Genomic DNA, 26,256 nt, shown 5'->3' on the forward strand with positions numbered 1-26,256 from the left:
CACACACACACACACACACACACACACACACACACACACACACACACACACACACACACACACACACACACACACACACACACACACACACACACACACACACACACACACACACACACACACACACACACACACACACACACACACACACACACACACACACACACACACACACACACACACACACACACACACACACACACACACACACACACACACACACACACACACACACACACACAAAGCAATGGCCTGGCTCAAGAAAAAGGACATATGTTTATGGTCATTTGTTGAGCTAAAGCATAACAATCTTTACAAACATATAGCTAAAAGAAAGTATAGTATGTTGCTTTATCAACATACACAAAGAAGTACATATTTTGATCATGTATCATTTCTTATATAGTCTTATATAGTGCAAATCTTTACAACAAATTAGTACTAAAACTAATAATTGACATTTTCTAGTAGGTTGCAATTTCAATATAGGTTCAAGTGCACAAAATAAAAGTACAATTTATCCCGTCAGGACTCAAACTGCTTTTCACCAGATTTGGATTTCAATGTCCAGATAATGTTTGGAATAAAACCTTGGGATGGCTAGCCAGTGAGAAATACCCTATAGTGCCAATATTTAATGTTTCCTTTCAATCCACTATTTGTCATTTTATATACAATTCAGTCATTTTGTTTTGGTGAATAAACTAGGATTATAAAGCTCCCACAAAGTATAAATCAGACAAATAGAGAATATGTAAAGTCAAGATTCATTGACTTTACAATGAATCTTGAGGGAATACATCTCGACCGCAAAAAAAAAGAGGGGAATTGCCTCTTGGCGCAGGAGTTGGCTTTACTGTTACATAATATTATAAATAAATATGTACAGTATCTGAATCTGTTCAATAACATAAGAAAGGCACAGTGCAAAGAACCCAAAACTGGAAAAAACGGAGCACTTGAAACCGTGAATGAATGGAAACCAGCAAACACCTTCGTGGTTAGCCTGCTAGCTTTCACAGATCACCTGACTTCCTGAGTTTACTGAATGCCTCGAGTTGCGGCGTCTAATTAATCCGGCCTCCGTTCCCGTTTCACTGTTTTCACAATGCTTTGTATTTAGAGAGGCCAACAGACTACAAGTGAGTAAGAGAGACCGTTACAGCCCTTACAAAGACAAATGCCTTCCAAATGAGATCAATCTTCTGTGTATAATCCTTTTCTGTTTTCTCCGCTGGCTTTGCAGCTCGCTCCCAAAATTAAGGACCCAAAAAGAAAAAGCGGAGACTTGAGGAGCGCTGCTATGGGGCGAAAGTATTTGTGTTATGACGGGGTGACTCAGGGTTCAATGCTCAGCCCCCTGCCGTTAAGCAATTACCCTTATGTGTTGCATCTGGGGTTACAGGGGGAAGTCAGTGTTGCCACACAAGGAGCAAGCGTCTGCTCGGACCCCATCACAGACGGCCCCCGGATATCAGCCCGAATTAAGAATGCGGCTGACTGGTGCTGACAATTTGAGCTACCTCTGCATTTCATTAAAATATAAAAATCAAGTCAGTGGGTGTTCAACAGATCTGAACCGTACGTCTTCACACGCACCAAAAGAAAAGGTGTCAACTGAGATCTCATCGTGTGTCTTCACGGATCCAGTCGAGGAGTTTATAAACAATAACAGGTGATGTTAAGCAGACCCCATAAGCACACCGACGGGAGGCGGGGCCTGGCTGTCAGTCGAGGAGTGCTCGTAAAACGCCTGCGTGCGGTTGACCCGGAGCAACGCCGGGATGCTGGACGACCGGATGTGGAGGATCCTGGTGTCCGTCACTTCACAGTCGATCTGCATCATCACCTCGTAGTCCTTGTCCCTTATGGTGCTGTCTGTAACGATAGCAAAGGAAGCGGAAGGTTGTTGTTAGTTATTGTTGACCAATTTGCTCCATCAGAAGAGGATTTATACCACGGCAAAAGATTTAAAATCAACTCAAGACACGAATAGTGCCCGCCTCCGTAATCACTGGCAGGTTCTCTGTGATGCGGGTTGCAGAAAGACATGATAAGAGAGTATTTTTGGGAGTGTAAAGGGGTCGTTTTGAAGGCCGTTGGGGGGGGGGGGGGCTGAGAACTGCAGCAGGAGAGGGGTAGAGGCCCGGTCACACATGGAGTCCAGAGGTGAGTCACATTCTGGATTTCTCCATCATAGAGTAAACAAAAACAGCCCTAAACAAGAGCACATGCACATTTGAGGGGAAACTCGTGTCTGTGTTTAAGTTTCTCGTTGTGTTCAGAGAAGGAAAGAGGAAAGTCTGGCCACTTCGAGATCGATGTCGATGAGTCAGGCTGTTGCGTTTGAAAAACCCCCAGAAATGACAACACGACCGCAGGCCATGATAAACACGAAGCTTGTTATCAAACATAAGTAATTTTGTACAAGGTCACCCTGATGTGCGACCTGCAAACAATTAAACTGCTCTGGCTTTATCTTCGGACATTCTGGGGCCGGCGCTTTCTTTTGTGATCTCCTGTGGGGGTGGAGGGTGGGGAAGAACATCCTTTCTTTTTGTAAGATTATATAATCATAAAAAAATTAATTAAGAAAAGTGTATTACCAACATGGTCAGGGGTCCCTTGCGGATTCACATTAACAGACAACTCAAAAACGCGTGGCTTCCTTTGTATGTTGGCGAGAGACGAGATAATAGCGCCAACCTCAGTCAGACTAAGTGCACTCTTCTATGACTCAGAAATGGAGCTGTAGGCGTCTTTAAAATGCTTTAGAGCGCTGCAAGTGGTTTCAAATCTGCAGTCTCTCTGCAGACGCCTGTGCAAGACATCAGCTCCTTCTGCCTCTCAGCAGGATTTCCACAGACAGATCCTTTAAGAGTTGATCAGATTGCACAGAGACGGTACAATAGCTCCTTCTGCAGCCAGAAGACTCCACGGATGTTCATATCATTATATGGGTCGTGGACGTGATGCTCGAGCATGACTTCATCTGCTGCCGAGCTTCCCCTTTTGCACCTGCGGGGGAAACTGGAACTTCTCAAATGGCTTCAGTGATTCAACAGACATCTCCGGAAACCATCCTCTGGGTTAGGAGTTTGCCACGCTATGTCCATCTCAAATTACGCCTCTGAAGCAGAGCTAGAAAGGTTATTCTCTGTGCACCTCCATATAACGGACCCCCCTCCCCCCCCAATGGTTCAAGGGCCTTTCATTGCTGCAGTCGGTTCACACTAAACTGCTCTGACATGACCATCAAATCCAATAAACTGAAGTCCCACAGATGGGCAGCACAAAGTGTCATTCACAATCCAAATGCACAACACATGGAGAGGACGAATATAATGGAAATCCTACCAGTTCTGGTGGATGTATAAACTAATAATAATAATAAAAAATAAATTCAAGGGAATATTGGACTTCAAAGGAATGTTGATGCTGTGTCTGCTTAAGTGTTCACAGGAAAACTTTCGCTCACACGAAAGAAAAGTTCTATTACCCCTCAATGCGCGCCAGAATTTCTTTATAAATACCCAAATATTAAAATGTGTGGGCCATAATCTAAAGCCATTACCCAAAATTGAGGATTCCCATTTAATTCTCCACACTGTATACGTCCACGTTTCGCCAAAATTATCAAAGTGTACAAAATCTATGCAGCAGCCGCCGGCCCGAGGAGCCCGACGAGTGAAACGAGAAACACACAAACACGCAGCCGCGGGGCGCGACTTCAAACGGCAGCCCTCTGAGGGAGCTGCCAACTCTACCGTCCTGCGCCGCGTGGTCTCCTCTCCCCCGGTCACTGGTGCCATCTGGAGATGTTCCAGTAAGACTCAGTGACACGGTGAGCTGGTGTGCGCTGATAAAACCCCGATGTCTGACAACGACGCATCGGAGGAAACCTGAGAGTGCATCTCGGGGAGGGGAAGGGGGCTTGAGGTGGGGGCCGAGGACACGTTCATGAGGGAAATTAAGCAATTCCTTCAGCAAGTATAAGCAAAAAAAATTACAAGGCCAATAAAAATAAACGCGGGTGTAATCGGATGGCGATTAGGTCAACTTCAACATTCACGTAAACTACTGATCCAGAACATTTTGAATTGGGAAATTCTGCCAATATGCAAATCTTTTATTTATTGAATGATTGGGAGGTCCAGTGTCAAAACAGTAAAGCAAAGTTTTACCATTAGATAATTACTCTCACATAGCTAACACGGCTAATAACATAATAATAATAATAATCTTTGAGAGAATTAAGTCGTGCAAAGCAAAAAGAATCACTTGCAAGTTTATTTTGCGGGGGTGGCAAAGGGTTAAACCTTTGGGTTGCTAAGAGTGCACTTATTTTCAGAGCCCTGGATGTTTGTTTAGATTAGAGGAGTCGGAAAATGTACCCCCCCCCCCCTCCCATCTTCTTCAGTGGTGTGGCTCCACCTTGAACCCCCCAGTGAAAGCGGCCCGTTCGCCACAGTGCACATGTACAGTCTCAGAACTCCCACGGTCGATCCACCTGTAAATGACGTCACCGCCGGAAAAACATGTCGCTTCCACTTGATTGAGCTACTTTAAAACTCTGGGGATGGTTAAATAAACAAGCCCTCGAGGCCTTATGTGGAGCCACCGCTCAGAGAGAACCAAGGCGGTCAAGGTTGAGTAACGCTAACAAAGCCCCTAAAGCGAGGACAGAAAACGGGCGACGGCTCACATCAAAGTCTCCCGTCTCCGACGTTCCGCTATTGACCACGACAGAACAAACGCTCCCTCCGGATTAGTGGAGTCTCTCCACCTCCTCCAGATGAAAACCATTTAGTGCCTGGTGAAGGAAGGCATTCCTAAAAGGAGCGCAGCAACAGGGAGCTGGAAAGAATTATCCTCCACTGTGGAGCCATCATGAGGGAGGAGAGAGGAGAGGGCAGTGTTTGGGCTTTTCTGAGGGTCTCGCCCGGCTAAATGTGCACATTCTGCACTTAAAATCACTTCAAAGTTTAAAAGACAACATCAATATGGAAACGCGACTTTGAAGGCGTGTCATCTGTGTGACACATGAGGGCCTCATAGGTTGAAGGTGGGCGGGCCGAGTGTTGACAATCCCCACCGAGTCCGTGTCAGCCATCTGTCGGCGTGCACTTCAGCTGGAGTCCTGCATGCTTTCGGTCGGATCATCGAGGAACTACCAGGAGGGGCAGTTGTGGCGTCTGAAAGTGACGCTACTGTACAGGCATCTGTCCTTAAAAACAGAACTGCTGTGAGTCCTCTCTAAAAGATACCACATGATCTAGCCAGCACATTAGCTGGCTAGATCATGTGGTATCTTTTGGGACACAATGTTTCTCGTTCGCTGACAACTGTAGCCCTCCGTGACGAATTGAAGGCCCGTTCTTTGAGCTACCGAGGATCTTTCCAGACTCGATATCTCTCCCTAAATGCCACCTTTGTTTGGCCATTTCAACAATTAGCTGAAAAAGGAGGTCTTGGATTTCACTATTTACTGCTGTTTCAATGGGCCATCTGACAAGCACGGACCGTAACATTCCTTCCTGACAAGACCAACCAAGAACAATGTTTACTTTCACCAATCTTCATCTCTAACACCCCCCCCCCCCGGGATAAAAAAGAAAAAAAGTTATTCCCCATTGGCCATGTCTTCCCTGCTCTTATTCCACTGACTCACTCCTCTTAGAGCCGGTTGACTAATCGAATCTGGTGCTGGTGCTCCGCCTCAGACGAGACGGGGAGATATCAGAGGAACAAGAGGATTTCTCATAAGCATGCCAGGCAAGCACCCAACAACAACAACAACAACGGGCTGTGGCCCTAATTGCTTATGCCCTACGTCAACACAAGACCTCTTCGGGCAGGAATCCGTTCAGTCCCGCAGGCTCTGTCAAAATCGAGCCACCTGATAATCAACTGCAGCATTTGGACAAAGAAGACCTTTTTCCACTAAAACCTCTGATGACCGGACTTTGACATAGCGTATTGATAATCCGACAAATCTAAAAGGAACATGGAGAAAAGCTATGATGAGCTCATGGAAACATCTGTATACTTAAGTGATTCCTTAAAAAAAATAAAAAAAATAAAAATAAAAAACGTGGCAACAAATGCACCATGTTCAGATACTGGAGGCGTACCTCAAGTGTTTAACATGTTCAGGAGGGGCATTGTTTCTGAGGGCAGGCGGTCAAATAAACGGCTGATTCCATCTCGGATGAGCTGGTGGAAACCACCTTCCCCCAAAACACACCCAAGTGCGCTCTCAACGGTTCTCTTTAAGAGGAAAAGATGAGCGTTGAACCTGCTCTATGACCTGAAGAGGACCTATAGCATCCTATATGTCCAGAATCTGAATTCTACACTGAGGACTTCTTCGCTAAACTACTCCTACCTGGCATGTAACACGCTCACATGTAGCCGGCTGTAGAGGAAACATACAACACTTCAGACAGTGTGAAGTCTACCTCTCACCATTACACACACACACACTTAGTGACAATGGGGCCAAGCTGATGAAAAAGAAGATCAGAATCTCCTTAATAGGCCTAAAAACCAAAAGTGCTCTATTTTGGTAATAGGAGTGTCAAGTGTCGCACAAGTAATGCATTCTCATAGGGAGACGTGTTTCTCCTCCCAGCTCGCCTTTCATCCGTTACATCGTGTGGAGTGACCACACTCGCCAACTGTTGCATCTGTGCGTACCGTTTATGTTCATGGCTGGCAACACCAGAGACATCTTGGGTCGACTTCCTTTGTTGTGTCTGGTGGCAGGAAGTAGAAGATGATCCTGAGAACAAAAGAGGAGAGAAGGTCAACGAGAAAAAAAAGAAAAAAAAAACATCCGCTTGGGTCAGCCAGCTGTTGATCAAGATTTGGAGTCAAGTTTGAGGAGAAGATCTCCTGGGAGACTTGCATTGACATTTTGAGGTTGTCAATGATGCAATGGTCATCTGGGAGGGTCAAGGGTCCTCGCATAAGGGCAACAATTTATAGTCACAGAATACTTCACATTTAGCCTTTTTATTATGCCTGGCCCAATCATCTAAACAGTTAGAATCAGTCTATTTTCAAGACCGTCACTCTCGACCGCTGGAGTACTTTTTAAAAATGTCATTAACCAGTAAAGTTCTTCATTTTCCGAAAGTGAGCTCACACTCACTTTGTAAGAAAAGAAAGTGAACTGAAAAAAAAACAGAGACAAAAAGAGAAAAAGTTTCTGTTGCGAGCACATTTAAAAGGGTTAATCCATGATTTGAATAGTTCACTTCCATAAAATTGTGACTGAGACTTAATAAAAAAAAAGCTCCTGCCCCATAAATACTGACTTCTTTCAAACTCCACACCTCAAGTTAATAACGCAAGCTACCACATATAAATGTCTGAAGCACAATTTGAGATAATCCTTCCAGAGCATTAATTGCGACAGTAGTAATAGCACTTATTATTAGTAAACTCTAGTTCATGTGTGAAATTAGTCTTCTTAAAAGGGGCCCTGCACTATCAACAAACTAACTGAAAACAGGTTTACTTTATCTTTTAAAACTCAGCCTGGGTGAGCTGAAAGATGAGGGGTGTTGAGGTGATGACAGGCGGGGAGCACGGTCTGAGGTTTGGGGAAGGGATTACCGCGGGAAGATAGAAACCAGCATTGCAGAATGTGTACAATAAAGGAGACGTATGAATGTGTGGGAGGAATATGAGATACGGGAATAAAGAGCGCGTGAGGAAAAACAGAGCACGCGTGGGAGGCTTTTTGTATGTCTTTGTTGTCAATTAGTGTTCTTCATAATGCCGAGTCACACGAAGATGTTGCCCTCGGCTTCAAAAGTTATCATGTGCAGCTTCATTAGTCATGTTTCTTCGTGATAAAGGGTTCGGCGTGACATAAACCAATATAAAAGGATCAACTGTAAGCCACCAAAGGCCGAGAGGGTGCCTTGAGGGTGGCAGGGGGAAACAGCAGCCACATTACTGCTCATCATCGGGGGGACCGGTGGGGCTCGTCAAGCTGACACAACAGCTGCAGCTGCCGTGACAACGGGCGAATGTTCCTTGAACCCTATGGGACACGGGTCCGCGGTGAAAGCAGCCAGTGTTTCCACCACCTCACCTCGATGCACACGTGCACAGAGACACAGGTGCTGAAACTACACTAGAAGTGATGCAAGGCTGCAAAACGTCCTGTGCTTTCCATCACCTCACTTTCACACTTAAACAAAGCCACAGGCGGTGGTAAAGTGGCCATCAGGGAGAAAGCCACCGTGACCTAAGAACGGTCGCCTCGGAGCGTGGAGCGCACTGCAGAGACGGCGAGCGCTGGCGAGGGCAAGAGCAGGCCGCCATGAACCTGACGAGTTCCCCCCCCACCCACCCCCGAGGGGGGAAAAAAAAAAAAGTCGAGTTTGTTAAGTGATTGGCTTTAAAAGCCAAAACAAAATTCCAAATTTGATCCTGAGCTTTAGCAATCCTGGAATATCATCAAACCTACTGGAACATAAAAACAAAAGCACGCCCGTCTTTTGCCAACGCACACTCACTGAAACCCGGGAAACAAAATACAGGGCAATAAACGGACTGAGAAAAGCTAATAAAAGTCTGTGAGAATTAAGAAGGTCAGGCTGGAGAACAGGCTCGTAATCCGTGATCCGTATTCTACCATTTTAGTGCTTGTTGTCATATCCAATAATGCATTTTTGATTCCTCTAATCCTTCCCTCTTATTAAAACCAGGATAAGTTCAGCTAAGCAATGAAATCACCTCGAGACCAGGCATGGAGTGAAGAAGGCAGGACTTCTACTTTAAAATGAGTCAGAAAAATATTTACAACATTTTAGAACTAAGAATTCATAGATTCATCAACTGCAATTAAATTGAAATCGGCAACTATTGCTATAATGGACGAAGCCCATTCTGTGGTTCCAGTTTCTCAATTGTGAAGATTGTCTGTGTTTCTTTGTCTGAAGTGATTGTAAACTGAATAATGCATTGTGATGGTCATTTCCTCATAATCATATCAAAACAATCAAAGCTTTAACATAATTGAAAAGCCCATTTGTTGTTATTGTTTTTAAATGTGATTAAAAAAAAAATTGCAATAAATCTAAGCGATTCATTACAAAGAAATGGTTATGTTGTTGTCAGTAAGACTCCAACAATTGGAATTGCACGTTATCATTTTATTTAACCGTTTGAAACTTCCTAAACTTTAACACCGTCTGTAACTCTGCTCATGCAACACAGAGCTGCTGGAAACTGACCGACGGCCACTTGACCCGTAGAGGCCCTCAACTCGGGGACACAGTTGTTACCATTGTCCCTGCCGTCACCATGACAACTATGCGACTTGCTCGGTGACAAGGGGGTCTTGATCTTTGACCACATGCTTCAAAACTCCCGCCCCACTAAGTAATCCTGAGGATTTAAGGGCTTAACATCACCTCTTTGGAGAAGTGACCAAATGTGTTTGCGGTTCAGAAAATTATTTTGGGACAAAATTTGCAAATGAAACATGTCTTCGTTCAAATGGCGCTTGCCATAATAATGAAAACACAAACTCTAATGGCGAGAGCTCAAGGGAAAAAGGTTTAGCCCTTCAGCTAATTTGTTTTTTTAAATTTACGATTAAGGGATTTAAGTTTGGCGCTCTAGAAACAAAATCAAACAAATCCGATAACTTGTATGTGATTAATCACAGCAACAGGGAAAATTAAAAACAGGTTCCGTCTCAAATGTGGAAAAATGAATAAAGACCTATAAGCTTAACAGTGACATATGGCAGTGCCTAAAACACAACAACATGGTCTTGATGATGTAAATGGGCCAAGGAAACTGGCCTGGTAGTTACACCCTTAGGCGTGTGTATTTCACACCCCTCCACTTTTCTCTCAAATCAAACCTCTCTGTTGAGGAACCGACATATTGCATATCATTTATGATTCATAAGTTACTGTGTAGAATTAATGTCTTGCCTTTCATGTCCAGTTTGGGACACACTTTGAAAAGTTCAAAGGTCAAATGATCTTTAGTCCTCTCCAATCACTGTATGGAAACTTACCCTGCGGAAAGACACTACATAGAAAGTGTCGCCGCGGCGATTGAGCTCGTCAAAGAAGTCCCTGTAGGTGTGATGAGGTGCGTAGTACACCTGCAGCTCACTGCCAAGATTCCTGTTGATGAAGAAAACAACAAAAATATATGAGCAACACTGGAGAAATATTCACAAACGAGGAGAAAAAGACTGACGCGAATACCATCGATTAAAATACTGACGATCAATGTTCTGTGCCAGAGAAATTTAATATATTTGGCACGTTTCATGCAGATAAAATTCTTTCTCTCTTGGATTTTCTGTCCGTTAAACCCCAATACAGACAGTTTCTTCCTTAGTGTTAGACATCATTCAATAATCCAACGTATACTAGTGGAGCACAGTCAGTTTAAATCTCAGTTAGAGAGCAGCAACTATAAATTCAAACATAAAATTTGATCTGCAACTGTTCATTAAAAATTGATTGATTATTTACAAAAGATTTCAACCACAGAATGCCCAAACTGATGGAGGACACTCCTTTGGGTTTTAGTATTACAAAAGCAAAACCTTTAATGACACCACACCGAGAGAAAAAAAAATGTAAAAAAGGCAGAAAATCTATATTTATTGTAATAATTAGTTGCACCTCTCCAGCAGATAAATAAATGCTCTGAAGCTGTTCACCGGGTCATGCTTCCAAATGTTTCATAAATCAGACAGATTGTTAAAACCAAAGCTGATATTTCTCATTACAGTTCAGGTGAAAAAGCCACTTTGGTCAAATGCAAGTGAAAGAAACATACCGGTTTGTTATGTCTACAGTTGCTTCACACAGTCCGTCTACGAGTCTCCAGCTGACCAATAAACAATACAGTCTGCAGCTCTAAACAGGCATTGTTTTACTCCACCACAGTGCTGGTTTACCACACAGGCAGAAGTTACTGTACAGCTTCAGATTATTCTGCCCCCAAAACGCTGAATTCTATAGGAATCGCTTCCAATAGAAGAATAAAAGAATGATTTACTTGCACGAATATGACAGTTACATCGCAACAGGCCTTCACTCACTTTTCCTCAGATGTTTCTGTGTATTGGACCGTCACAATCTGGGCACTCTCCTTATTCTCTGCTTTCTGGGAGGAAAGAAAAACAGAATGAGCTGCAATCTCTTTATCGTCGACTAACCTTTAGATAAAACTGTGAGCAACACTGTCAAATACATAAATACAGACTGTCAAGAGTGATCATTTCAAAACAGCGAGAGATCAGCGAGAACACATTCCAGTCCCACGCTGCATCCTGATGAATCTCTTCTAGTTTAGGAATCTTAAGACATGTAAAAAAACATTCAAATGAACAGAAAGAGTTTTATTTCATTCATATGAAGATGCGTTGAAATGCTGTGAAGACTTGTGTGTCTGTCGGGCTAGAACAGCTCAATGCAGGTGAGAAATAAACACGCCGACACTTCTATTTAAAGTAAAATGAAGAATGGGTTTATACGAGACGGGCAGCTCCTAATGGATCAGACCTACTGGGACAGATTTAGAAAACAAATGATGAAAAAGAAAAAGGGGGCAGGGGCTCCAAGTGTTGTGTTTACATTCTCAGGGCTGCCGGATTAAACTCAGCCCAATGAAGAGAAATGAGAGGCGGAAAAGGGGGACGGGGAGAGGGGAGGTGAAACTGTGGTGAAACAGTTTAAACCATTTTATTTTTTTTTTTAATATAGCCTAAATTCCAAGCGGAGTTCACTTTGTAAGCTGTATTGCAAACCCTGAACATCACGAAGGTTCTTGAATGGCCCATTAGATGCGTTTTCTTGTTTTTCCAAAACATGACTCACCAGAATGCTCCTGGTGGGCTTGTGATTGCCGTTACTCATGCGCCTGGATTTTGTCTGGTGCACTTCATGACGGTGGACCCAACCCCTCAACTCATGGGTTAACCTGCCAATCAAAGCGGGTTCGAAAATGAGTTTTCTTTTTTCTTTTTTATACTTGAGCATAGTAGGCCGTGCATGAAAGAGTTCATAACTTACTCTAAGCACTTTGTGGTGTTAACGGGAGGCTGGCAGGGCGGAGGTGGTCTGAGGAAGATAGGATCCTTCAACACCATCAGGGCCTTATCCTCAGAGCTGCAACGCAGAGCAAAGAGGCTGGTAAACAAACAGGAGAGCAACAACAAGACCGTTCAAATGCTCTCACATCAATGCACAACTCCAAATAAGAATCTGGAAGTAAACATTTCCCAGATGTCCGAAAACGTGACATGTGCAGAGTGGCAGAGCTTCAGTCGCTAATTGTATCAACAGTAATGCTGAGAGGGGAAGTGCAGATTCTCAGAAACACGGTCCAGACAGCTGAGCAGGTCACATCAAGTCTGATTAAGGACAACGACGGAAAGAAACCAACAGGCCCAACAATCTGGCAGTGGGTTTAAAATACATTTTCGGATGAGCAACATTGCACGACTTGACCTTCCTCCTTCGACGTTACTGTGACTTTAATTACAACCGTTTTATCTCTGCGAATGAATGATTGTGTTGCTTGAGGTGATGATGTGTAGACTGTCCGCAGCCTGCAAAGGGGGCTTGTTACCAAAACATCTGCTACCAAAATAATGCCTCCCCCGGGCCCCCCTTGATCTGAGCCAACGCATCGACGAGGCCTCACGCTCCCGACTCTAAACGCTCTGGAAATGTCAGCCCGAAGAGGCTTGATCTGTTCTGAGTTTGGACTCATGGTTTAATGCACTTATTGTAAGTCGCTTTGGATAAAAGCGTCAGCTAAATGACACGTAATGTAATGATCATAACTCTAACTGAGGGGGTCGTAATCACACACACACACACACACACACACACGTCTCCCCCGTCATCCTCCTCCTCGGTGCGTTCGGTGCCGTCAACCCTGTTGTGAACGCTAATGTGTTCCTTCCTGCCCGCACCGCTTTAATGCTGCTGGGGAACCCGACACTACAGAATGACTGCTTCGCGTTAACATGTAACGTACCCGATGCAGCGATCTGACAAAAGACAGGCTGGCGAGGCCGGGCAGACATTAGACACTCTGACCACCTTGCATTTTTTTGGGGGGGGGGGGGGGGGGGGGGGGGGCACCAAACAAGAATGTTATTTATGCAATTTACAAATGAGACTGCTGGGCCTAAATTGCTTTTTCCCCCCCCTTCTTCCCTTCCCCTTTTTGTTTTTTTAAGAAAAAGAAATATATATATATATAAAACCATTTAGAAAAATAAACTGTTACTGGTAATATGAAGTTGGATGTCAAACAAGGCGGACCCCAATTGCCCACCTTGTTACTCAAAAGCACAACTGGCACGAGTCTGGAGGCATATGAAAAGCAGACGTTTGGACAGCGTTGGTAATCGGCTGGCGCGTGTTTACACATGCTGTAATGAGCTGTACGGATTCAGACCGGGCACAGGTGCATCCGGGTCCGCGTTGTGTTGTTAAAAGGCGTTGAGCTCATTACCTGTCGGCCGTCTCAGAGGGGCCACCGGCGAGGGGATCGGGGCCCATCACAACCTCGGTTTCTGCCTCGGAGGAGAACCCCAACAGGTGTCTGCCGCCGTGCTGCACGGAGATAACTCCGAGCTTGGAGCCGCCCTGTAACAGACTGGAGACACAAGAGGACAGGAGAGGTGAGGAAGAGGAGACAGGTGGGATGGAGGAAACACACCGAGACCAAGAACTAGTTACTGGACTGAAATAACCGCCAAAATTCCATGTGGCCCACATCCTGTGCACAGGAGGGTTTTTCGTTTTTTAGCCACATAAGAATCTGAACTTTGATCTAGACGGCGTAAGCAAACACACACACACACACACACACACACTCTTTCAACGGTATTATTTCTCCGGGTGGCATTTTAATTTCAAAAGGGATCCAACCGCAAAAGCGGGCATATTTTACATTCCAAAGGAGAGAACACAAAACACAGATTGGAGCACAGGTACAGACACACAAATACTTCAGCTACTGTGAATACCCCTCAAGTCTCAAAAGCAAACTCATTCAGTGGTGCACAGACACGTCTTCACGCTGAGGCTCTAGAGAACAACCGAGAGGACACTTTCCCAGCACAGAGTGCAGGCAGATCATCAAAGCAGACCGGTCCAACAAGTAGACCCTCGCATCTTTTGTGAAGCGAGCCGATCCCAGGAGCAAACAAACAATTTCATAACATGCGAACAGAGGAGCCATCGCTGTGGTTGGAGGTGGACTTAAGAGTCAAGCTTGTGGGATTACGCAATCACTCCATCTGCTAGCTGGCTGGAGTGAACTCTTTTCGCCAGTGTGTTTCACATAACTCCTCTTAATGTGTCACGGCTTTCAACGTTACGACCCCAGATAATAAATACAGCAATAAATGTATGATTTACCCTTTTGTAGCATGAAAGTAAATCGTTTTTTACATCTGTGAGCGGTAAGTGTTTACTTTCCTCGCAAGCCAGCAGTCTTCTGAGGCGGATTCCCCAATTAGTCACAAAGTCCTTAAACTCTGGCAACAACAACAGAGGAAAGGAAGATATTGTACCCACAAGAGCCATTTAGCGTTTACGAACTATGACAACTCATCATCAGTTAAGTTTCACTTAAGATAAGACTGTTAAAGTGTGTGCACTACATTACAGTGGATTGTGTCACAAGGTTACTATTAAAAGGGTGACATACCATGCTGATTTTCAGGTTCATACTTGTATTTTGGGTCTCAATGAGGTTGCATGTAATGTGACAGGAAGAGGAGCCAAATCTGAACAACTTGTTGAATCACATGTTTTCGGATCTCGGCAGCCCACAACAAACTGACTGCGACGTCTTATTTGTGAGTTTATCAGCACTGAAGACTTTTAAGGGAGACCATTGTTTAGTCTTATCTAAATTGTTGGAAAAAGACAGATGATTGCTTTATAATTTGTTTTTTTACCCCAATGTGTTCCAGTTGGTTTGCGTGTGGAAAAACTACTTCAATGTGAAATGTTTTGCTCTGTTCAACACACTTTTTTGCGTAATGTCTTACAGGAGAGGCGTGATTCCCACAATGACTCATCCAGCTTCCCATTGGTGTTGCTCCAGTTCAACCACAGTTTGTTGCAGTTACTGGACTCATTGCCTTTATGTTGTTTTGAACTGCATTGAAGCCCTTAGAGACTAAATCAGACTGCTGTGGAGACGTACAGAGAGAAGTCCGCGGGTCGCACAGGCTCACCTCATTGGTCCAACGTTGAGCATGACGAACATCAACACCACCATGAGACACACGGCTCTCCTCTTGGGGGCGGTCACCTTCAGCACGGTGTTCTGCAGGAAGAAAAAAAAAAAAAAAAAAAAACTTGTGGTGGCCGTTTCTCAGCACAGGCCTCTTTATAAGTGCCGGCTGTGTGGAAGTGTTGGCAGAGCTGTGGCTGCGAGCCGCTCACCTCACACAGCAGGCCCTCCAGCTGCTTCTTGAGGTTGCCATTTTCACTCTTGAGCGATTCATTCTCGGACAACGCCAGATTCAGGCGAGCCTCCAGCGTGAGCAAGTAGTCTTTCTTCTTCTTCCGAGACAGGGATGCCGACTCGCGGTTCTTTATCATGCGCTGCTTCCTCTGGCCCACCTTCGACTGGAGCGAGATGAGCGAACAAGACAGAAACAGCAACACACCGTTGAAATGTTATTACTCAAGTCATCCCATTGTGGATCTATCCACACCACACATTATCCTAACAGGAACGAGGGATGGTTATTGTGACAACACGATGAAATGCCCGCATGTTGGGTTGTAGATCAGAATTTGACTGGATGCAGGATCCTGGTATTTTTAATATACTATGTGTTCAGAATTACTAACATTTCTTTTGGCATACTAAATATGGTAGTATGGGTATTGGAAAGCAGAGCATGTTTTTCAATGATTTCAAGGGCAGTTGGTTGAAAATTACTTTTTATTCATATGATCCGTCGCTTTCAGTGAACCCCCCCCCCCAAACAAATGTCTAGGGGGGATAAGTAGGAAACTAAAATCACTGCCTCGCTCTACTGATCGTTCTTAAAATTGCGTTTAAGAGAATTGGACGTACGTACAGACCGGCAGATTTACGAACAAACTGACATACGGACCACCCAAAAACATAGCTGGCCATAGCTGTTGCCAGTGTGTATGCATAAATATGGAATACACACATGTATTAATGAAATAGTACAGTCAATGGTGGAGCTCCAACATCTGCTCTGTCAATGTTTTCCACCCACTCATTAATACTGAGGAGGAGGCCGTTTGTGGTATATTGAACAACACTCAGAACCTCCATAAAAGAAGTGTGAGAAGGCACGAGAAGTTTGAACAGGGCGACCGTGACACGAGAGAGAAAGCACCAGTAAAAAGATAGAACACATGGGGAGAAACTAATAAGAAGAGGATTAGAGGAAGCCGACATAAAAGGTTGACTGTTATTCCCACAGAGTGTGCATCTCGGCTGATGGTCCAGTTTACCACGGTGACATAATCATACAAGTTGCGTCTTGAAGTTAACGACACTTCTGCTACAAATCATGTCTTTACCATCACCCAAAAGAGCCCTTAAGTGCACACGATCAAGCTTCCGCTTGAAAATATTTACACCAAACTCCTCCGAGAAGGTCCAGAGGTCGGCCGCAATGCCTCCGTTCTATAGGTGAAGAAAAATGTGTTTAGGTAGTGAGGCACTCTTTGAGAAATGGGTTCACATGAGAGACACAAACACAGAGGCAATATATATACACACACACACACACACACACACACACACACGTTGCAGGTCTGGATGTAAAAAAGACCTGTATTAGTTGCCTTAATTAGCATCTTACACACTGAAGTCCATTTGTAATTAAATAGACAGTAATCAGTATTTGTCTGTTTTTGTTTATTGAAGGCTTTATTACAAATGAAGGTTGCCTAAACCTCTGCAAAAGGTGAGCATTAACAAAAAACGTGAAAATACCTAAATAAATAAATGAATGAATAAATAAGTAAGTGCGAGTATTTAAGAATAATCAATGGTATTCCTTCCACTGTGGAGGTAAGTGACTGAAATCTAACCCAAATAGCTTTGTCAAATGTACACGACCAATGGCTGCGGTGTTACCCAAACACCTCCATTGACCATCCAGGCCCCGGCTACTCCTCTCCTGCCCTTCTCCAAACACAGGCACCCTCCCCAGAGTACGCCTCCTAGGCCTAATAGTCCTGTTGGTGATTAAGTTATTTGGATCCCTGTATTTGTGTTCTGTCTCCTGAGAAACTCCTCTCTGTCTCCCAGCCCAAATCTGGGAGCCGTGCCACTAGCCCGAGCCTGGGAACGCTGCGAGTAAGCAGTTACCAGGGAGCGCAGAGAAGGGGGGACTTCACATCGCCACCAGCATGAGGCTGAGGAGGAAAATGCGGGGCAGGCGGCAAACATTTTTTATTTCTCAATTAACCTCTCTGGAATGGGTGAGAATGCACTGGTTCAAACTACAGCGGCTGTGGGAAAAGTCACCAAGGACCAAAAAAAAAAAAAAGAAGACAGACGAAAAGAAACTGCCACAGGGCCCACGAGCAAAGCACTTTTAATACAGCCGCTGTTGCAGATCTACAAAGTGGTGTTGCTGAAAGGGACAATGCCTGCTCAGAAACTCTTCGATGCAGGTGAAGAGAGAGAGAGAAAACAAGCGTTGACAAGCCAACAGATCCCAGCGCGCCGAACCGCCAACTCTCTTCATTCAGCATCCGAAGGGTTACTCCGGGAGGAGGTGTGCGAAGAACCAATAACCTATCCGGGCGGGAGGGGGCCTTAGTTTAACAAGTTCCGGATTTTAGGGTCGGTCAAAAACACCTATAACTATGGTATGTGCTCCACAGGTGACAGAACTGTCAACCCGAGGTGTTAAGTTCTTCCTAAGAGCTATTTTGTGTCACTGTTATATCCCACTATCCACTTAAACACCCGCACGGTACTTAACTTACTGTGGATTAAACATGGAGGTGCAGAGGAACATTTTAATTTTTAAACACACATTGTTCCAGTTGAAAAAAGCAGTGTGCGCGCACAAAAAAAACAAAAAAAAAACAGATATGGCGACAAAAGCATGCGTTTAAAGTCCAGGGACAGGGAGCTGAACCTGATAACTAAATAATGTGGCAAAACAGTTAATGGTTTTAACTACACCCTGGTTTGTCCCCCAGGAGGGTGTAGCACCCTCTGGAATTTTATCACGGTGAAAAATGGGGGGCATTCCCATTTTTCTTGAACTCAACTGAGCACTCCAGAGTTGGAAACGGCACACTGACACATTTTGACGGAAAAAGCATCCTCTTCTGTGTCGGCACGCCATACCACCCTACTGATGACTGGTTCTGGTTCTGTCTCACTCACGGCCCAGAATGCAGTGCTGTGAACGCCATGAACAGTGATACGGACACAACTGTGGATACAACATGTAGCAACACCTGGCGCGAGCATGTCCTCTTTAACAGGCATTTCACACAACCACAGTGAGGTTATAAAGTGGACGCAGCTGCAGCGGGTCCGAGCACGAGCGCTCACATTCACGCGTGACGCGGATCCAGAGCTTCTCGGTGGGCCCCGGGAAACAAAGTCAAGTCCATCTACGGCGAGACTACCGGTATGCATGTTTAGAGAGATGAAATAAGAAAGCAAAATGTAGGTATTTGCTTCTTTTTTTTTTTTAAAAGCCTCCTGTGGACAAGTGTTGTAAATTAGCCTTTCGCTACAAACACTTAACAGTGCATCTAGTTATTGTGCATAACTATGTTATAATTATAATCCCACTGTGATGTCCATATCAAATAAAGGCGAGTCAAAACAAACTAACACTAAAGGGGGTTTTGCTGCTCCAGCCTCACTGGGTCTGGTATGACCAGTAGCTTTTGGTGGCCAATGTTACTGAACTTTAGATACTGCTGTAAGTGACGTTATGACTCCTCTCTACTGGTGCTACTGTTACACTATTTCATACTTTTATTTCAAATTAATTGTCACTTAGGGCTTCAGAGGCTTCAGGAACACATATATAGTCTCCCTTTAAAATTATACGACACTCAAATTCTGCAATATGCATATATTGTACACTGATATCTTAAAAACTTTTGAGTTGAATAAAATGGAGGTCTCAGCTCTCTCTCCCCGCCCTCACGATTAATGTCTGGCCCCTCCCCTTTAGTAAACTTTGACTATGCTTTACAAAATGGCTGAGGGGCGCACTCGTTTTGGACTCCAAGGTTTGGAATTCCTCGTTATTGTTCTCAATGTCTGGCACGAAAAGTGCTTCTCCAGACTTGATTATCCCCATGATAACTGGACAAGTTCCTATTTTTACAGCCAGGGGTCAACAGTTACCCGTCATAAAACAATAACCACTTGCGAAATTTCAGTTGAGGTTAATCATTAAAAAACAAAAAAGCCTGATGAAGAAAAATGCTTAAACACACACGTCAAGATAAATTGAGCAGCCTGGTTAAATAGAACGATTTTTTTTCGTGTCCATGGGTAATGCATCAGAAACCACACATGATTATTCCTATGAGATGATGATAGCTGATAATGATTACAGTTGGAGACATTTCACATATGTGACGCACATGGTTTCTCTTAATCAAAAAATAAAAAAGCGACCCTCGTGAACAACGATACATTTTTTTTAAAACTTCACTGCCACGTCAGTTTTGAGCGAGGTGGCGAAATGGAGCCGCTGAATACGAAAGATTTTCTCACAGAAAAAAACAAACATGTTTCTCGACCGTGTGAAAGGTCAGACCTCAGCGAGCCATCGGGAATCGCTGTGCTGAAAGTCACGGCATCGCTCTCACAGAAAGATGCATTTGCAGTTTATTCAAGCAACAAAGAGAAAAGAATCAGAAACAGAGGCCTCCAAACTCACCCCAAGATTAACACGCTTTCAACTAAAATAAAGTCCAGCGTGCACATTGAGAGACCACAACTTTGTACAACAAACAAAACACACTATTAAGTTCTTTTTTTAAAACTTTTGAATATCTGGGTCCGACCTTTTAAGATTCCATAATGCTCCGTGCTGGCATTACACAGACCCAAGAGAAAAGGGGGAGAAATAATGAAGATCAGGAGGCTTTGTGTTCACTTTGCATGTTTGTCTCCTGCACTGCAGCTGTCCTGACATCACCCCTCAATGAAACACACGGAAAGATCCCACCCTCCGTCATCGACATGGGGAGTAGCCCAATATCCCTCTCCGACACCATTCCCGCTGAATGAACTACGAATGCATAACGTTCGTCTTTCCACCCCACGTACAAACAAAACCCTGAAGTCAATGGCGATTATCTGTGAATTGTTTGTGGCTCCATAAAAGCCCCCGGAGGCTCGTGGCTTAACGTTTTCCTTTAAAAACAGTTCACGCCGACATTAAAGTTAATAGTTTGTTAAATGAAAAACACTAAAGATGTTGGACAGGTTCCAGAGTGAACACGGTAACCACAACAACTTGGGGGCGTGGCGGGCGAGTGGAAGCACGCCAGTGCTGCTACGCGCAGGCAAGTCCGCCCACGCCCATGCACACAAACACTTCACGCTACTATTAAGTCCCATGAAGAGGATTCGTCGTATAAGTTGCATGGACACGTTGTTGGTTAGGAAGCAAATTTAAAAAAAACGGCGACCTCCAGAAGAGCTTGAGAGCATAAATCCCTCCAGATTAGAGTAAAAAGTTAAACTAAATGGTTGACAATGAGCACCTGTATTTACTGACTTGATTTCTAAGTGAACAAATCTCCCGTCTTGTGTTACTCGGCTCAGTCGGGTGTAACCACTGGAGGCAAACTGAGCCCCTAATCCCTAATCAAATAACATGTTTACAGTTATGTGTAAATGACAGCACCTACGTGAGCACTGGACTATGACACAAATAATAGATCGGGGGATGGGGGCAAATTGTAGTTTTTTAAGACGAAAATGTGGCAAAGCACTGTTAAATTCTTTAACCCTTTGGAAGTGGGCAGCAGCACTAATCTGGACTCCGTCTCATCTGCACCGCTCTGTGTAAATAACTCAACAATGTAACAAGTAGGACTCCTCGAGTCATAAAGAGCGTGGACGGGACTCACATCGTCATCCGAGGAGGGGGCTCGCAGCGTGACAGAGACCGCTGGAGGAGCAGCGACTGGCACGGGCCTGTCCTGGGTGAACATCGGCATGGCGACCACGTTGGCGGTGACAGCCTGTGGTGCCTGGATGTGAAGCACCTGGCTGGGCTGAGACAGCACGATGGGACGTCCTGACAAAAGAGTACACAACACATGGACATTTTAAAATTACGGGTCTCAGCGATACTATAATCATCATTTTGACTGTATGATTACCATTGCTAAACGCCGTCTGTGATTGTCAGTTTGTTCCCATGTTTGTGTTTATGTTCTTATCCCACATTTGTCTCGTCTTTGACATTCAACCTGATATTCTATACAATCTCTATTCAAGCTGATCCGTCTGCTGTTGAAAATCACCTCCTGCTGCAGATGGTATAGTCCGGACTCTTAAACCCCCCTCGCCGCTGGTGACCTACATTAACCCCTCGTCTTCAACGGCAGTCTGTGTTTAAAGTACAGATGGAAAAGATGTTTACCACCTCGACCTGTGGTCTTAACCTTTCACATTCCAAACTGAGGGGTGTTGTATGTGCATAAACACACATAAAAACCTGCATGTTGGCCCACAGTCATACTGTATTAGTATAAACCTCAACAAAACAAACAGCATGTTTATAAAAAAAAAGGTCCTGTTAATGTAGGAGCCTCCCGGAGAGAGGCCCACCCCTCCCAGTAAGCCTGTGCCAGGAACCATTCTGACCCAGCACCTCTAACAGTAAACAACCTGCCAGTGCTCATTGTGTTCTTAATTAATGTGTGTGGTGCCAACGCTGTGTCTTGTGCCCGAGCTCCCCATCTGAAAGAAGAATTCACGAGGATGAAAGGGAAAAGAAATGAAAAGCCTCGGGAACACCTGTCAGCCTGTGTGAACTCATCAGTATAAATATCTCTGATTTCTTTCTTCCATCTGCCTGACGCCCAGGGCTCACTCCTCAGCGGTGGAGATCCTAAACCATGACGAAGCCGCCGGAGAGCCAAGTTCAAATTCAAAGTCGAGAGGGGTCAGATACTCCACCCACTTGGGTCCCAGACAATGACACAAGTATTTACATTGGCCTACTGTGCTGTGGATGCAACCAGAATGGTAACCATGAAACAAAAATAATAAGGATTTTAATGCATGAAACAAACAGCAGCTCATAAACAGTCTTTGGTTCACATGTGGGTCATAAAACAAAAACTTTCCCAATTGTCTATTTCTGAAGGCGGATTCCCAGAATTGGGATTTTCCCCTCACATGGAACCAAATTTGGGTAAAAAGGAGGAATCAAACAACTTAAAGGTCAGATTTAGTTAGAATTATTTGACCATCAAGCAGAGTGAACTGGGACAGTGAGGACTAAATATGAGCATAAACTAAAAGGTTATACCACCACCTGCTGGACAAGACACAACTATTCAAATATTGTCCAAGCCAAAACTCATCAGAAATGATAAACTGTACTACGGAAATACCATCTCATCTCTAAATGAATAAAAATACTAAATAAACTCTAAAGTAAGGAACATCGCACTACTCACAAATAAATCCAGTGCGCTGGTCTGATGCAATACAGTTTGAGGTGATGCGATGCGTCTCAACGTGCTGCAGTGTGAGCTCTCACCTGGAGGGGGCGCTGGTTGGATGTTGATTGGGATTTGTTTGACCAGAGGCAGCACAGCGGTCTGCAGGGGCTGGATGATGATCGTCTTGGCCTGCAGGGGAGCTGCCAGAGGCACAGCTGTAATCAGCGGTTTCGGTTGGATGGAAATCTTCGGGCCAATCGGAATCGGCCTCTTGATTGGATGAGCTTGTCTGGCTGTTGTTATGTGTGATGGGGGTCGGCAGGGAGTGAGATAAGAAAACAGAATGCACGTCATTGCAAGGAACGGTGATGACATTTTTTTTCTTCTTTTTTTTCTCCAAATCATTCAAAGTCTTTTCTAAATGAGACCACTTCTATCTTTCCGTTTTGTTAAATCACATCCCAGAATTCTTGGAAACCCAGAGTGTGGCGCAAAACCTCCCAATGTCTTTGGACAAAAGCGTACGAATATAGATGACAGCTGAACGAGCAGATATGCGGTGGGAGAGGCTGCCTCACCTTGGGCGTTCGGGTTGTTCCTCTTTGGAGCTTTCTTAGCCGGGGGAGAGATCGCAGAAAGGCCGCTGGACTCTGAGCAGACTGAAACAGGAGAGGGCTGCGATTGCGGAGACATGGCTTCGTCCTGGATGGGGAAGCAGAGAAGACTTGGGTCTATCAGATACGGAACCTCTGTTTTCTAGACGTCAGCAGTAAAACAAAAGCAGTAGTTCAGTGACGACTAAAACCTGAATCTGAAGTACAGGCAACTCCGACAAAAGGCTTCATTATGTTGATTTCTGCTGCTCAACACTTAAAAATGTACAGCTCTGAGCTGTGTACAGATTGCCTGTTATTGGCATTCAAGCGGGCATCACGTCAGAGCAGCCATATTCACGATGCTCGCCTGCATACAGTCATCAGCAAACTTCAGTAGATAGTAGGGACACGATTGTTGTCACATCAGATGACATACGAATCAAGTGTCCTTGTCAATATTCAAAGACGAGTGGACAAAAAACATGTCCTTGGATTTGGTCAGGGGGGGATTCAGTCAGCAGACAAACGTGTGCAGACTGTCGGGGCTGGACGAAGATGTAACCCTTGTCCTTGTCTTGACACACTGTGAAAACATCTGCCTGCTAAATTATGTTAATGTAGCTGAAGTTGTCAGCACCTTCTCTTTAACGAGGGGAGGAGCACAGCTCAGGCAGGCGGCAAATGATTACTTTGACAAGGTGTTTAAGGCTTTTGTTAATAAAGTGTCTCAAGTGTGTATGTGTAGTGTATCCAAAAGTAAAAGAGCAGCTGTTAATGTTTGGACGCCATCTGGATGAAGCTTTTACCTGCTCCAACCGCGCACCAAGAGGGGGGCCCGTATGTAAATACTCGCAACCAGTAACAACAGTGAAAAAGATTTGCATTGGAAATACAAGTCAACTGCCGAACACTGAGAAGGACAAAGAGTTGGAGACAGGGACTTACTTGGAAGTAGTATGGGGACGGGACTTCCACAGAGCCAGGAGAGGGGACAGAGCTCAGAGTGTGGGCAGGTGACAGAGAGTCCACGCTCACCTCACCATCTGGATACACAAGGGCAAAGGCGTCAGAAAGATGTGTCATGCACGTCGGCTCATCAGCACAGACAGATGCGATTTGCTTTTCCCTGTGCAATCACACACACACAAACGCAACACTAACTGTCTGTATGCTTTATTCATTTAGCAGCAATCAGTGTCCCATAAATACACCTGCTGTCTCTGCAAATTAAACATAAAGCACCTATGAAGACATTATATGAACACACTTAGGTAATCAGTGGTATTTGGTGATAATTTCCCACATTTTTCAAGAAATATTGCAAAGATACTTAGGAGGTAGGCGACTTCAGAAAATAAAATGTATATAATAATCTTCGGTAAAAAGCTATTTTCTTCATCAATGGTACATTACACTTGAAACTTCCAACAAAAACAGTGAATATTATATCCAATTGCCTCAACACATCACTGTGCAACAGTACATTACATGGGTTACATCATATAAATATCAAACAGATGGATATGGGACACATTTTTGTCCAGTTCACATTCGCCTTATTTCATGCTGAAATGTGTCAACGTGTGTTGATGTACCTGTGCAGGTGCTGTTGGTGTCCACGTCATACCACAACGGTATGTCGATATCAAAGTCAATGGTTGGAACCTCGCTGGCCTGAGAAACCAAACATCATAAGCAAGGGGCATATGATCACTTAATTATTGTTTTCTGAGCCATGCATTTCAGAAAGCAGCAGGTCAATAAAACTCCTGTAATAACCCGGGTTACTGCCTAGATTATGCCGAAAACCTACACAGTGTGTGTGTGTGCGTGTGCGTGTACGTGTACGTGTGTGTGTACGTGTACGTGTATGTGTAATGATACACCTGCATCTCTGGCCCTGCACCCACTGTTAACAAGCACTTTCCTTCCAGTTTCAGATGATATGAAACATTTGCATACTGAGAGGAAGTCACTCACACAGCCAGCGTGCAGCAGGGCCTGAAACAGCTCATCCGCATCCCCCAGGTCGTCCAGCTCATCAAACAGGCTAATGTCTGTGCAACGACAAGCAGACAAAGCACAACATCAAGTCAAACTTGCTTTCAGTCCATTGAGCAGTTTAAGTGGGACTCAAATCCTGCCTACGGGAAAAATAAAAATACAAAAACTGGTAAATAAGAAAAGCTACTGTAAACGTGTTGTTTATTTATAACTAGACAGTTGTGCAAATGTAGGCAGTTTGTACATAATACATGTTTAATATAATAAACTGTTAAAAGTATATCTAATTACTTAGTTTTTTTTAATCAAAAGCCATTTGAAATAGAAGCATTAAAAAGTGGGGGGGGAAAAGACACTCCAAAGGAATATTCCAAAGCAAGTGCAGAAAAACCCTCTCATGTCTTCAGCCATATTATTATTTATTTATTATTTACACTCTCGCTCGGCATGTTGCGTCACATGAGCTAGCTGAGGCTAACTGCACAAGCTCCGACAGGAAGCGTGTGTAAGTACACGTAAGCTACGCAAACACACGCAGGCGTGTCAGGGACGTTTTTGAAACGGCAACCATGTCAAATAATTTTTTTTAAAAAGGTACATTAATGATGTCTAGGTCCTCTACCAGTGGCTCGCTAAACATTAGCTTCATCTGTCTGGGAAGTGCAGTTATAACCATCGCTTACCCCACTCTCCTCCGTGGTCGATGGACATGGAGCCCGTCTCGTCGTCCATCACGGGGTACTGTTGATGGTTGTCTAAGTATAACGTTAAGTCGGAAGCCATCTTTTAAATTCATCAGTAAATCGTCTCAAAACAACAGGTTGCGATCAAGCGACAGCACAGAGGATTCATTCAGGTCGCAGCTGTTTGGTCGGTGACTTCCTGTTTGACGTTGAGGAACCAGTTAGATACACGTCCGACTTTACTGGGGATGTACGGGTGCCGCCGAGGGA

The 26,256-nt window shown here is 44.4% G+C and overlaps 1 protein-coding gene across 1 annotated transcript; it reads right to left on the reverse strand.

Annotated features, from left to right (window-relative positions):
• Positions 1-213: 213 nt before the first annotated feature.
• atf6 (activating transcription factor 6) lies at positions 214-26,247 on the reverse strand. Its single transcript, XM_034530124.1, has 16 exons — positions 25,987-26,247; positions 25,280-25,356; positions 24,895-24,973; positions 24,245-24,342; positions 23,282-23,405; positions 22,802-22,996; positions 21,156-21,325; positions 15,474-15,659; positions 15,263-15,354; positions 13,525-13,668; positions 12,069-12,164; positions 11,874-11,976; positions 11,096-11,160; positions 10,052-10,163; positions 6,700-6,784; positions 214-1,878 (listed from the first exon to the last, which is right to left on the reverse strand). Exons 1-16 carry the CDS (start codon positions 26,084-26,086, stop codon positions 1,682-1,684), a joined length of 1,923 nt encoding a protein of 640 aa, XP_034386015.1. The 5' UTR covers positions 26,087-26,247; the 3' UTR covers positions 214-1,681.
• Between the last annotated feature and the right edge of the window lie 9 nt (positions 26,248-26,256).

This window comes from Cyclopterus lumpus, chromosome 4 (genome assembly GCF_009769545.1).
Source record: "Cyclopterus lumpus isolate fCycLum1 chromosome 4, fCycLum1.pri, whole genome shotgun sequence".
NCBI lineage: Eukaryota > Metazoa > Chordata > Actinopteri > Perciformes > Cyclopteridae > Cyclopterus > Cyclopterus lumpus.